Consider the following 12,996-nt stretch of genomic DNA (forward strand, 5'->3'; position numbering starts at 1 on the left):
GCGGGGACTCCCTAGTCAGTTCCATTTTGGTGCAGAAATACCAGACTTTCACCTGCATTCCCCTAGTATCCATTTCTGCTCCTTTCTTTGTGTCTTTGTGGTTTTGTGTGTACACGTTATCTTCTTCCAGAGGGGACTATATTTAAAGATACAAAGGGGCCTTCCTCAAGGTGGCATCTTGGATTTGCCTTTGGAGACGTAAAGAATATGCAGATCTCTTACATAGCAATAGCGATGGTACGTCTTCTCCGGATGTCCTTTTCCCACTGACTGTTCAGTGATTATTTCTGCATCCAGATTATTCCAGCTGGAAAAGAGCAGGCATGGAACACTCTGGAATGTTCTTGAGCTTTGCAGCTGGAGGTGGTTGCAGCTTATGCAGCATGACAGCTCTCCTTTCCCTCTTCAGAGAATAAAATGCAGGCTGAAGGCTTGGATCCTTGGAATCCAGTTCATTTAGCCAGCCTAGTCCAGGAATTGCCCCAGGGACATTTTCAGCCAGTCTCTCTGAAAGCAAAAGAGAAGCATGCTGAGTAGCCCAGTGTTCAAATAGGCCGGCTGAAAAAGGTTAGTTTGGATTTTGGAGTGGACCTTTTTCAGTCAGGCCCCACAAATCACTCCTTCCTTGCAGGCTTCTTCATTGACTTATGGTAGTCTGCAGAGAACTTGCAAATATTAATGACATCATTATAGGGCACTTGGGAACAGGCAGGAAAGCACTAGAGACACTGCGACTATATTCAACCTAATATAATATTGCATTCTACTGTAAAATGTGGCTTTCTGAAGTTTGTACTACTTGTAACCAAAAATCTTGAGGGGTCTTGTTCAGTTTCTAACATTAAACTGGTTTTCAAATATACAGTTCGGTTTACCTAAATACATTCATATTTTATTTAATAACTTTTGTAACATTTTGTCTATTCTTTGCACTAATTCATAGCCTTGTAATATAAATACGGTTGCTTCCTTCTTTTTGCCTAAAATATTTTCCTGCCTAGAAGAAAAATAACTTTCTAATACCTGGTTTGGTTTACATGTTCTCTCCATGAAAAAGAGCATTTATTTGTGCTTATTAAGTACTTAGGTTATGATACAAGATTTCTAAAATGATCACAGAAATGGGATACTCCAATTGAGATATGGGCAGATTTGTGACTGCGTTTTTTTGTGTGTGCTTCTTTGAGAAGGTATATTTGTATTACTGTGTCTCTCTTCCTATACTAGTGCTATCTCTTCTGTGAAGCTACCAAACAAAATCCTGCAATTCTGAACGAATTTTTTCCATCCTCTCCTTTTACTCTTTGACAAATTAGGGACTTTCTCTTACAATTCTTCCAATGCCCCGACACCTTCACAATCTCCTCGTGGGGACTGGGTTCTTTTAGATAATAGTTGTTCAGCCTAAGGCTTTCCCCACACCTCGCAAAGTCTTTCTCATTCTCCCATTACCCCATCCCTACCCATGTTCTCCAGAAGTCTTTTCCATTGTTTGTTTATAAAGAAGAGAAACAAAGGCATGTGAGACTTTCTAATAAGGTTTCCTATATAATAAGGTTTCCTGTGTAGAGAGTTTCCTCCTTTAAATTTCTGGGAGTCTACCTCTGTGAAGATCTGACCTGGAAAGTTAACACAACCCAGGTGGCTAGAAAGGCCCAACAGAGGCTTCACTTTCTTAGGGTCTTGCGGAAGAACAGGGTAGAACAACGGCTAATGACCCTCTTTTACCGGTCTACTATAGAGAGCGTCCTCTCGTATGGTATTGTGGCTTAGTATGCTGGTCTGACAGCCGTGGACAGGAAAGTATTACAGAGGGTAGTGAGCACAGCACAAGACATTGTGGGCTGTTCTCTGACACCACTGGATGACATCGCCAGGGCTCGTTGCCTTGGAAGAGTGAGGAAAATTCTCAGGGATGACTCACACCCTGGACGGTATCTCTTTACTCTCCTACCATCTGGTAGGAGATATAGGAATATAGCCAGCCGTACCAACAGGCTGAAAAATAGCTTTTATCTGTGGGCTGTTAGGCTTTTAAATGGGACATAATTGTATGCAGAATTGACTTGGGAGGCCGGTGTGTGGCGTAGTTGGTTCACATGGTGTGGTAGGATGGAGGGTTTGTTGTCACTGTGTGTTGGGGGGAGAGAGCATGGAGGGAGGCTCAGCTAATCTCAATGTACACATGTTGTACTTTGACAATAAAGGTTTATTTACGGTATTTATTTATTTAATTTACAATGAGAATGAATAGTTAGAATATGAGCTGAAAGGAGTCAGTTAATTCCTGCATTAGAAGAGGAAAGAAAGGGAGAGAAGAAAGAAGGAATTCTGGCCACTTCCTCAAAAGTTGGAGCTTCTTACATCCCTAAGGTGTCCGGGAGGTTGAAATAGGCTTGAATTTCTTTTCCTACTATGAATTATTTCTGAGTGAATACCTTTGCCTAAAGAAGAAATAAATCACGCTATAACTAAGGTCACTGATCTGCCCTCAGCAATTTTGATATTCGATTGCTTATAGCTTTTCTCCTGTGTGACCACTTGGATGGTAGATAATGTTCCAGGTCAAATCAGAGATTTTTTTCACTTTCCATGCTTTAATAAACTTCCTGCAATGTCTAGATCCTTGGATGAATAATAAGTTGACTGTTGCAAATAAAGCTGAATGCATGGATCCATTTGTTTTTTCCTGTAAATCAGCGCCCAGTCAGCCTGGGCCAGGCTAAGGCACTGTGGGACGGTCTTTCGGCATTTCCAGGGGCTGAATATAACCACATAGCGAGCCGGATTTCACCCGCAGGCCTTGTGTTTGACATGTCTGCTGAACAGGAAGTCCTTGACTTACAGTTTATTTAGTGACCTTTCAAAGTTACAACGGCACTGAAAAAAGTGACTTATGACAATTTTCACACTTAACAGCCATTCCAATATCCTGATGATCATGTGATCAGCATTGAGATGCTTGGCAACTGGTTTATATTCATGACTGTTTCTGTGTCCCAAGATCATGTGATTCCCTTTTGTGATGTTCTGACAAGTAAAGTCAATGGGGAATCCAGATTCACTTAACAGATTACTAACTTATCAACTGCAGTTATTCATTTAACAACATACGAAAGAAATGTCATAAAATGGAGCAAAATTCACTTAACAAATGTCTCACTTAAGAGAAATTTTAGGCTCAATTGTAGTTGTAAATCAAAGACTACCTGTAGTGAATATAGGCTCCCCCCCAACTCAAGACATTTGTGGGCTTGTTCCCCTAGATACCTTGGAGGCCAGTATCGCTTCTCGCCTCAGAAAGACTCTTTCTAGCCTCCATGGATTTATATGCTTTTATGAGAATTATGTTTTCCAAGTATAGCTATTTCCACACTCTGTGCATTAATGCGGTATATCCCCACTGTGGATCCTTTCATGACAATTCAAATGAGCTTTCCAAGTATAGCATCTTCCAGTCTATGAACTTATATGATCACTTCACACTGTAAGTCCTTTGGTGGCAATTAAGATGACTGTTGCTAATGAAGCTCTTTCCACATTCCATGCATTTATACGGTCTGTCCCCAGTATGGATTCTTTCGTGACGATTAAGATCTCCTTTCCGGGTAAAGCTCTTTCCACATTCCATGCATTTATATGGTCTGTCCCCAGTGTGGATCCTCTCATGAAGATTAAGAGGTCCTTTCTGGGTAAAGGTCTTTCCACATTCCATACATTTATATGGTCGCTCCTCAGTGTGGCTCTTTTGGTGGTAATTAAGAAGACTGTTGCTAATGAAACTCTTTCCACATTCCATGCATTTATACGGTCTGTCCCCAGTGTGGATCCTTTCGTGACGATTAAGATCTTCTTTCCGGGCATAGGTCTTTTCACATTCCATGCATTTATATGGTCTGTCACCAGTGTGGATCCAGTTGTGACGATTAAGATCTCCCTTCCTGGTAAAGCTCTTTCCACATTCCATGCATTTATACGGTTTTTCCCCAGTGTGGATCCAGTTGTGACAATTAAGATATCCTTTCCGGGTAAAAGTCTTTCCACATTCCATGCATTTATATGGTCTCTCCCCAGTGTGGATCCTTTGGTGGTAAATAAGATGACTTTTGTTACTGAAACTCTTTCCACATTGCATGCAAAGTTTCCTCTTTCTGCTCAGACTGGAATCCCACCCAGTTTTTACAGAGGTATTTGGTGTCTTTGGTGAAGTAGAAGCGAAGGACTTATTCTCCATAGTTTTTACAGGCATGCATGTTTTTTTTAGTCTGGTTTCTGCCATAGTTATGTAATTCAAATTCATGTTTTCTCTTTTTCTATACTTTTCTTTTCTCATTTCCTTCTGATCATGCTGGGATAGGAAGCCACAAATACCAAGAAAAGTGGATGGCTTCTCCCTTCCATTTTGTGGCTGTTTTCTCCTTAGCATTTTGGTGTCCCTCTGATGGCCAAGGATCACTTTTATTTTATTCTTCTCTATTTCAAGTAGATTTAACCTTGCCTCCTTGTTGTCCTTCACAGAGACATCATCTGCATGGGAAAAAATGAGAATTAATATTCTGAGTAATATTTAGAAGGACCCCTTAAAAGCATGCCAATCTGCGTTCCAGGTGTAGTACAATCCATTTCTCTAACCAGGATGTGATACCTGAAAATTGTTATATATGAGACTTGATTTTATGGAAATAATGTTTTCATCTAAAACACAAATTAAATTTTTGGTGTTGAATCAATCTGTTCAGTCACTTCCATGGAGTATCTAGGACAGGGGTCAGCAACATGAAACAGTGAAAGAGCCAGTCGGAACCGGTTCCCTCACAAAAGGAAAAACTGGGAGCTGGAAAAAATATGTGCACATGCGCATAGATGCACGCATGCGCAGAACAGGGTTTGACTGAAGAGTGGTGCCAAGGCAAGATATGCACCTGCCCTGCATATTTGAATTGATTGGTTGAACTTTTTTAGTCCCATTTTTTTTTTGGACTGCACATGGCAGAGGACTGGGAGCCACAGGAGACGGCTGAAAGAGCCGCATGTGGCTCCAGAGCTGCGGGTTGCAGACCTGTGATCTAGGATATCTCTCAAATGTAACGTGAATGTTTCTACCACGACCTTATAGCAAATTGAACAGCCTGGCCTTACCCAGAGCAGCCATATTGATAGAAACCTCCTGCATGACTTCTATGCACAAGGCCTTCTGCCCAGAATCTAGCAGCCTCCACTCCTCCTCTGTGAAGTGCACAGTCACCTCCTCAAAGGGATCAGTGTTCTAGAAAGAGAAAAAAGTAGACAATTCAAGGAAACAGTTGAAAGTTCTCTCCATGGGGCTGGGAAGTTGCACCTTAACAAATCACGGCTTAGCTGCTTCCAGGTTGTAGAATTGAACACAGCCAACGTTCAACAACAGTTTTATTGTTACAGCCACTTAGTGTTGACTTACTGGCTTATCCTTCATGTGCTATATTTTTTTTGGTATACTTACAATTACAAGGGAGACACGTGGTATAAATATTTAATAAACTAAATAAACACTTCTCAGGTATGTTTATTCCCAGTGTTATAGTTTCTATTATTATTATTATTATTATTATTAAAGTTGGAAGGGACCTTGGAGGTCATCTAGTCCAACCCCCTGCTCAGGCAGGAAACCCTATACCATTTCAGGCAAATGGCTGTCCAATCTCTTCTTAAAAACCTCCAGTGTTGGAGCATTCAGCACCTCTGGAGGCAGGTTGTTCCACTGGTTAATTGTTCTAACTGTCAGGAAGTTTCTCCTTAGTTCTAGGTTGCTTCTCTCCTTGACTAGTTTCCATCTGTTGCTTCTTGTCCTGCTTTCAGGTGCTTTGGAGAATAGCTTGACTCCCTCTTCTTTGTGGTAGCCCCTGAGATATTGGAACACTGCTATCATGTCACCCCTCACTCTTCTCTTCGTTAAACTACACATACCCAATTCCAGCAACCGTTCCCTATATGTTTTGGCCTCCAGCCCCCTAATCAGCTTTGTTGCTCTTCTCTGTACCCTTTCTAGAGTCTCGACATCTTTTTTACATCGTGGTGACCAAAACTGGATGCAGTATTCCAGGTGTGGCCTTACCAAAGCATTGTAAAATGGTATTAGTACTTCACTTGATCTTGATTCTATCCCTCTGTTAATGCAGCCTAGCACTGTGTTGGCTTTTTTGGCAGCTGCAGCACACTGCTGGCTCATATTGAAGTGATTGTCTACTAGGACTCCGAGATCCCTCTCAGTTACTACTATTGAGCAAGGTACCACCTATACTATACCTGTGCATTTGATTTTTCCTGCCTAAATGTAGAACCTTACTTTTTTCACCATTGAATTTCATTTTGTTAGATAGTGCCCAGTGTTCGAGTCTGTCCAGATCCTTCTGTATCTTAAGCCTATTTTCTAGAGTATTGGCTATTCCTGCCAGCTTGGTGTCGTCTGCAAATTTGATGAGTTCCCCATCTATTCATGGGCTTCATTTCTAACTATTTTCAGCACTCTTCTTAATAGCATTAAGAAATATTAAACTCTTTCTACAATTAAATTTCATTTCTAACATTTGTATGAATTGTCGCATTTGCATTTCCAGCAGAAACTTGAAAGCCAAATGTGGGTGGACAGTGTTTTCAAGTGCACAGACTCAGCTTTTGGTATTAGACACAGCTCCTGAATGGATGGAGCTGGAACGCTACTGTTCTCAGATAAAACCTGCACCTACCTGGCAAGGTGACCAGAATTGGGTCCTCCTGAAAAACTGCTCCTGAATAGAGCTGGATCGATCTCCTCTACCCCAGAGCTCTGCTGAAATCTCCTCTGTGAACGGCTCCTGCATTTCAAAAACAACCTGATTCACAATCCATTTTCAGAAGACAATATCTAGACAATTCCATAAATTTTGCTTTCCTACTTGAATTTCCCCAACAGAATTCAGACACACTTCAGAGACTGTGCATGTGACTTAAATTTCTGAGTAAATGGGAGTTAAAACAGCAGGCTGTGTTTTTATGTACATAAAATTTGTTTGTCTTACTATTGTGGAATTATACTTTATTAAATGTAAATCATCCAGTTGCTTACCCTTACCTAGATTCAGGTAACAGCAAATCATAAAGTAAACACTGATTATTATGAGATATGTGGATAAAATTAATTTAGGAAATAGAAGCATTTGCCTCAAAAAAAATTAATTCTTCAAAAGTGAGGAATTTCAGAAAAGGCTGCAGAGTCATATTTTTCATCTGTTTTATTACAGACATAGCTAGATGAAACTCTGATCCTTCCCCCTTACCCGCCCCCCACCAAAGGAGCTGCCAGGACAAATCCACCCCCCCCCCCTCCTCACCTGCCCCTTTCCCGGCTCTTCCCGCTGGGCTTGGCTGAGGAGGAAGCCTTCGGCCAGGGCCACCGCCTGCGAACAGCTCTCGGCTCCGCACTCCCTCACCCAGCTCGCCATCTCCGCGGGCAGCAGGGCCAGCAGCTGCTCCAGCACCACCAGGTCCAGCATCTCCCCTTTGCTGCTCCTCTCCGGCCGCAGCCACTGGCGGCACAGGCGGTGAAGGCGGCTGCAAAGCTCCCGGGGCGTCTCGGCCTCCTGGCGGCAGCCGTCGAGACCGCGGAAGCGCCGGCGGTGGATCTCTGGGCTGAGGGCGGCCTCCATCCCTGGGGATCCCTTCGGGTCTCCTGCTCGAGGGCAGCCAAAAGAAGCCCGAGGCAGTCCCAAATGTCCCTCAGCCCCTCCGCAGCCCCTCCGCAGCCCCTTCTCCGGTGTGCAGGAGGGAAGAAATGGCTCTCCGCTCACTCGGGCTTTACCCGCCTGAGGAGAGCAACGGCAAATCTTTCCCGCCAATTTCCTGAGCGCTCCTGGCCTCACGTGTCTCAACCAAAGGCACGCTGTCTGAGGATTTCTGGGAGTTGAAGTCCACAAGACAAAAGGCTCAGGTTTGAAGACTCCTGCTCGAGAAGGAGGGAGAACGATAAATATAAGCTTCTTAGAGGGGATCACGCAAAATGAGAATGAAAGGGGACGTTCTTTTTCCGGTATCCCGGAGTGTCTACGCCGGTGCTCTTCTTTGGAGTGGGGCGAGTTTCGCTGAAAGAAGGCGGTGGAAGCGTTGCCTGCAAAGGGTATGAAAGAAGCGATGATCTCGGCGTCGCCACTCTTCATCGGCCGCTTGCTCCTGCCCGGATCCTGCGCCCTGCAGGGAACTCGGGGAGCCTCCTCTGGAAGTTGGGGCTCTGCTTGGCCTCTGGGTCCAGCGCAGGACGGATGGATCGCGAGCTGAACGTCGGAAGGCGCCTGTTAGCCCCTTTTCCCACTGACCCCTTTCCTTGCAAAACGAGAGCTTCGTGAGTGCAGCCGCCTCCGTCAGATGCAGAGACTGACGCAGGATGGAAATCGGGGAGGGCGACGGGAGGGGAAGGCAGGTTGGATCCGGGGCTGCCAACGAGGGGAAGCCTCGCCCTCTGCCTCGCCCTGGAGGTTGTCAGGATGGCTGGAGCAGAGAGCTTCCTCTCCTCTGTGCTCCCTTGTGGAGACGAGACTTGCTCTCTAGGCGTAAAGCGTTTCTCCCGCTGGTTCGTTTGCCGGGTTGCTAGAGCAGAAGTGAGCGCAGAGGACCGAGGGTTTCGGTTTAACCGAGCTGGCACCGATTCCCTCGTTTTTTATGTCTGTTTAAATACTCCTCCTCTGGAAATCGTGAAAGAGCAGATTATCTTGGAGAAACTCTTACCTATCTGATTAATCAATACTCATTTGATGCCCCGTAATCAATTTATCAAGAATTGATAAGTGGGTTTTGGGTTGTAGTTTGGGCACTTGGTCTCTAAAAGGTTCACCATCATTGCCCTAGTCACTCCCATTTTGGTGCTGAAATATCAGCCTATCACCTGCATTCCCCTATTATCCATTTTTGCTCCTTTCTTTGTGGGTTTGTGTGTTTGTGTGTACAAGTTATCCTCTTCAAAAGGGGACTATATTTAAAGATAAAAAGGTGCCTTCCCAAGGAGATATCTTGGAGTTGCCTTTGGAGACATCAAGAACAGGCAGATCTCTTAGATAGGAATAGCGATGGTAAGTCTCCTGCAGATGTCCTTTTCCCACTGGCTGTTCAGTGATCATTTCTGCATCCAGATTATTCCAGCTGGAAAAGGACAGCAAGCATTGTACAATCTGGAAAGTTCTTGAGCTATGCTGAAGAAGGCTCAGATCCTTGGAATCCAAAGTTCATTTAGCCAGCCTAGTCCAGGAGTTGCCCCTAGAAACACCTTTTGATGGGGGACATTTTCAGCCAGTCTCTCTGAAAGCAAAAGAGAAGCATGCTGAGTAGCCCAGTGTTCAATAGGCCGGTTGAAAAAGGTTAGTTTGGATTTTGGAGTGGACCTTTTTCAGTCAGGCCCCACAAATCACTCCTTGCTTTCAGGCTTCTTCATTGACTTTCGGTAAAGTCTGCCGAGAAGTTGCGATTAATCACATGATTATAGGGCACTTGGGAACAGGCAGGAAAGCACTAGAGACACCGTAACTATATTCAACCTAATATAATATTGCATTCTACTGTAAAACATGGCTTCCTGACGTTTGTACTCGATGTAACGAAAAACCTGTTGCTGTGTCCCAAGATCATGTGATTTTCTTTTGTGATGTTCTGAAAAGCAAAGTCAATGGGGAATCCAGATTCAGTTAACAACCAGATTACTAATTTATCAACTGCAGTTACTCACTTAACAACATAGTCAAGAAATGCAGTGAAATGGGGCAAAATTCACTTAAAAAAGGTCTCACTTAATGAGAAATTTTGAGCTAAATTGTGGTTGTAATTCGAGAACTACCTGTAACTAAAGGCTTTCCCCCCCCCCCAAACTGAATACATTTGTGGGCTGGTTCCCCTCTGGATACTTTGGTGGCCAATATCGCCTCTCTCCTCAGCAAGGCTCTTTCTACCCTCCATAGACTTATATGCTCTTTATGAGAATTGTGTTTTCCAAGTAAAACTATTTCCACACACTGTGCATTTATGCGGTCTATCCCCAGTGTGGATCCTTTTATGACAATTGAGATGAGCTTTCCAGTATAGCTTTTTCCAGTCTATGCACTTATATGGTCACTTCCCACTGTGAATCCTTTGATGATAATTAAGATGACTGTTTCTAATGAAACTCTTTCCACATTCCGTGCATTTATACAGCCTATCCCCAGTGTGGATCCTTTTGTGGCGATTAAGATTTCCTTTCCGGGTAAAGGTCTTTCCACACTTATACGGTCTCTCCCCTGTGTGGATCCTCTCATGAAGAGTAAGATTTCCTTTCTGGGTAAAGGATCTTTCCACATTCCATGACTTTGGAGGTCATCTAGTCCAACCCCCTGCTCAGGCAGGAAACCCTATACCATTTCAGACAATTGGCTGTCCAGTCTCTTCCTAAAAACTTCCATTGTTGGAGCATTCAGAGCTTCTGGAGGCAGGTTGTTCCATTGGTTAATTGTTCAAACTGTCAGCTAGTTTCTCCTTAGTTCTAGGTTGCATCTCTCTTTGATTAGTTTCCATCTGTTGCTTCTTCTCCCACCCTCAGGTGCTTTGGAGAATAGCTTGACTCTTCTTTGCGGCAACCCCTGAGATATTGGAACACTGCTATCATGTCACCCCTCGCCCTTCTCTTCATTAAACTAGACAAATCCAATTACAGCAACCATTCCCTATATGTTTTACCCTTCAGGCCAATAATAATAATAATAATAATAATAATAATAATAATAATAATAATAATAATAATAATAATAATAATAATAATAATATAAAGTTGGAAGGGACCTTGGAGGTCATCTAGTCCAACCCCCTGCTCAGGCAGGAAACCCTATACCATTTCAGGCAAATGGCTGTCCAATCTCTTCTTAAAAACCTCCAGTGTTGGAGCATTCAGCACCTCTGGAGGCAGGTTGTTCCACTGGTTAATTGTTCTGTCAGGAAGTTTCTTCTTAGTTCTAGGTTGCTTCTCTCCTTGACTAGTTTCCATCCGTTGCTTCTTGTCCTGCTTTCAGGTGCTTTGGAGAATAGCTTGACTCCCTCTTCTTTGTGGTAGCCCCTGAGATATTGGAACACTGCTATCATGTCACCCCTCATCCTTCTCTTCATTAAACTACACATACCCAATTCCAGCAACCGTTCCCTATATGTTTTAGCCTCCAGCCCCCTAATCATCTTTGTTGCTCTTCTCTGTACCCTTTCTAGAGTCTTGACATCTTTTTTACATCGTGGTGACCAAAACTGGATGCAGTATTCCAGGTGTGGCCTTACCAAAGCATTGTAAAGTGGTATTAGTACTTCACTTGATCTTGATTCTATCCCTCTGTTAATGCAGCCTAGCACTGTGTTGGCTTTTTTGGCAGCTGCAGCACACTGCTGGCTCATATTGAAGTGATTGTCTACTAAGACTCCGAGGTCCCTCTCACAGTTACTACTATTGAGCAAGGTACCACCTATACTATACCTATGCATTTGATTTTTCCTGCCTAAATGTAGAACCTTACTTTTTTCACCATTGAATTTCATTTTGTTAGATAGTGCCCAGTGTTCAAGTCTGTCCAGATCCTTCTGTATCTTAAGCCTATCTTCTGGAGTATTGGCTATTCCTGCCAGCTTGGTGTCGTCTGCAAATTTGATGAGTTCCCCATCTATCCCCTCATCCAAATCATTAATGAAGATATTGAAGAGCACTGGGCCCAGAACAGAGCCCTGGGGCACCCCACTACACACTTCCTTCCATGTAGATGCGGTTCCATTGAGGACCACACGCTGAGTACGGCCTGTCAGCCAGCTACGAATCCATCTGGTGGTAATGCTATCTAACCCACATTTTTCTATCTTATCAAGTAGTAGGTTGTGATCTACTTTATCAAATGCCTTACTGAAGTCCAGGTAAATTATATCTACAGCGTTCCTCTGGTCCACTAATTTTGTCACTTGGTCAAAGAATGTAATAAGATTTGTCTGGCATGATCTGTTTTTGACAAACCCATGTTGACTTTTAGTGATGACTTTGTTTGCATCAAGGTGCTCGCTGATTTGTTGTTTGATTATCTTTTCCAGAATCTTCCCAGGTATTGAGGTCAGGCTGATAGGTCTGTAGTTTCCTGGATCTATTTTTTTCCCTTTTTTGAAGATGGGAACTACATCAGCTCTCTTCCAGTCCTCTGGTAGTTCCCCAGTGCTCCAGGATCTTTGAAAAATATAGTTCAGTGGTTCTGAGATCACATCTGCCAGTTCCTTGAGAACCTTGGGGTGTAATCCATCTGGTCCTGGTGATTTGAACTCGTCTAGGCTGGACAGGTGCTCACTTACCATTTTCTTGCCTATCTTAACTTGCGTTTCTATTCTGTTTTTTATGGCACTGGTTTGGGTAGGTTGGACTGTTTTTTCCCTTTGTGTAAAGACAGATGCAAAAAACGAATTAAATAGTTCTGCTTTCTCCATTTATATCATATTCATAAATGGAATGTTTCAAACATATCTCATGGATTCTGCCATCTCCCGAAGAGAAGAGGATAGATGTGTATTGAACCGGCAATAGGCATTTCAAAGGAAAGGAGAAGCCTTTTGAACTGGGGAAACAAAAGGGGGGGCTAGCATCTGGCTTTTGTCACGGTAGACAGCAATAAACAAAAGGGTCCTAACTTCCTCTTTCCCACGAGATGGATGATACGAGAGGAAGGATGGGGGGACTGACCAAATGGGGATTAAGGGGGGTTAAACCGGGAACTCTTTATAAGGATTTACATCGTGGAACCATTAAGCCCTGTCTCATTTCCTACAACCGAGCATGTCATAGTAAAGATTTCTTTTGGACTCAAAACCTGACTCCAAGAGTTTTTGTCTTCCTAAGACGTGGTTTGGGGTGGGATCTGACAGTCACCTTCTTGCCACTTTCCCCCACTAATGGACCAATCATTTCCTTAACTTTTTTCTTGTTTTTTATATGTTGAAAGAAGCTTTGTTTGTTAT

The 12,996-nt window shown here is 43.4% G+C and overlaps 1 protein-coding gene across 1 annotated transcript; it reads right to left on the reverse strand.

The window, feature by feature from the left end:
- Positions 1 to 2,217: 2,217 nt before the first annotated feature.
- On the reverse strand, positions 2,218 to 7,661 carry LOC308662992 (zinc finger protein 202-like; the record flags this gene model as incomplete). The annotated part of the gene is made up of 4 exons (XM_081319135.1): positions 2,218 to 4,527; positions 5,140 to 5,266; positions 6,723 to 6,830; positions 7,347 to 7,661. 4 exons carry the CDS (start codon positions 7,659 to 7,661, stop codon positions 3,476 to 3,478), a joined length of 1,602 nt encoding a protein of 533 aa, XP_081175261.1. The 3' UTR covers positions 2,218 to 3,475.
- Positions 7,662 to 12,996: the final 5,335 nt, after the last annotated feature.

This window comes from Vipera berus (genome assembly GCF_964194415.1).
Source record: "Vipera berus genome assembly, chromosome: 2".
Classification (NCBI taxonomy): Eukaryota; Metazoa; Chordata; class Lepidosauria; order Squamata; family Viperidae; genus Vipera; species Vipera berus.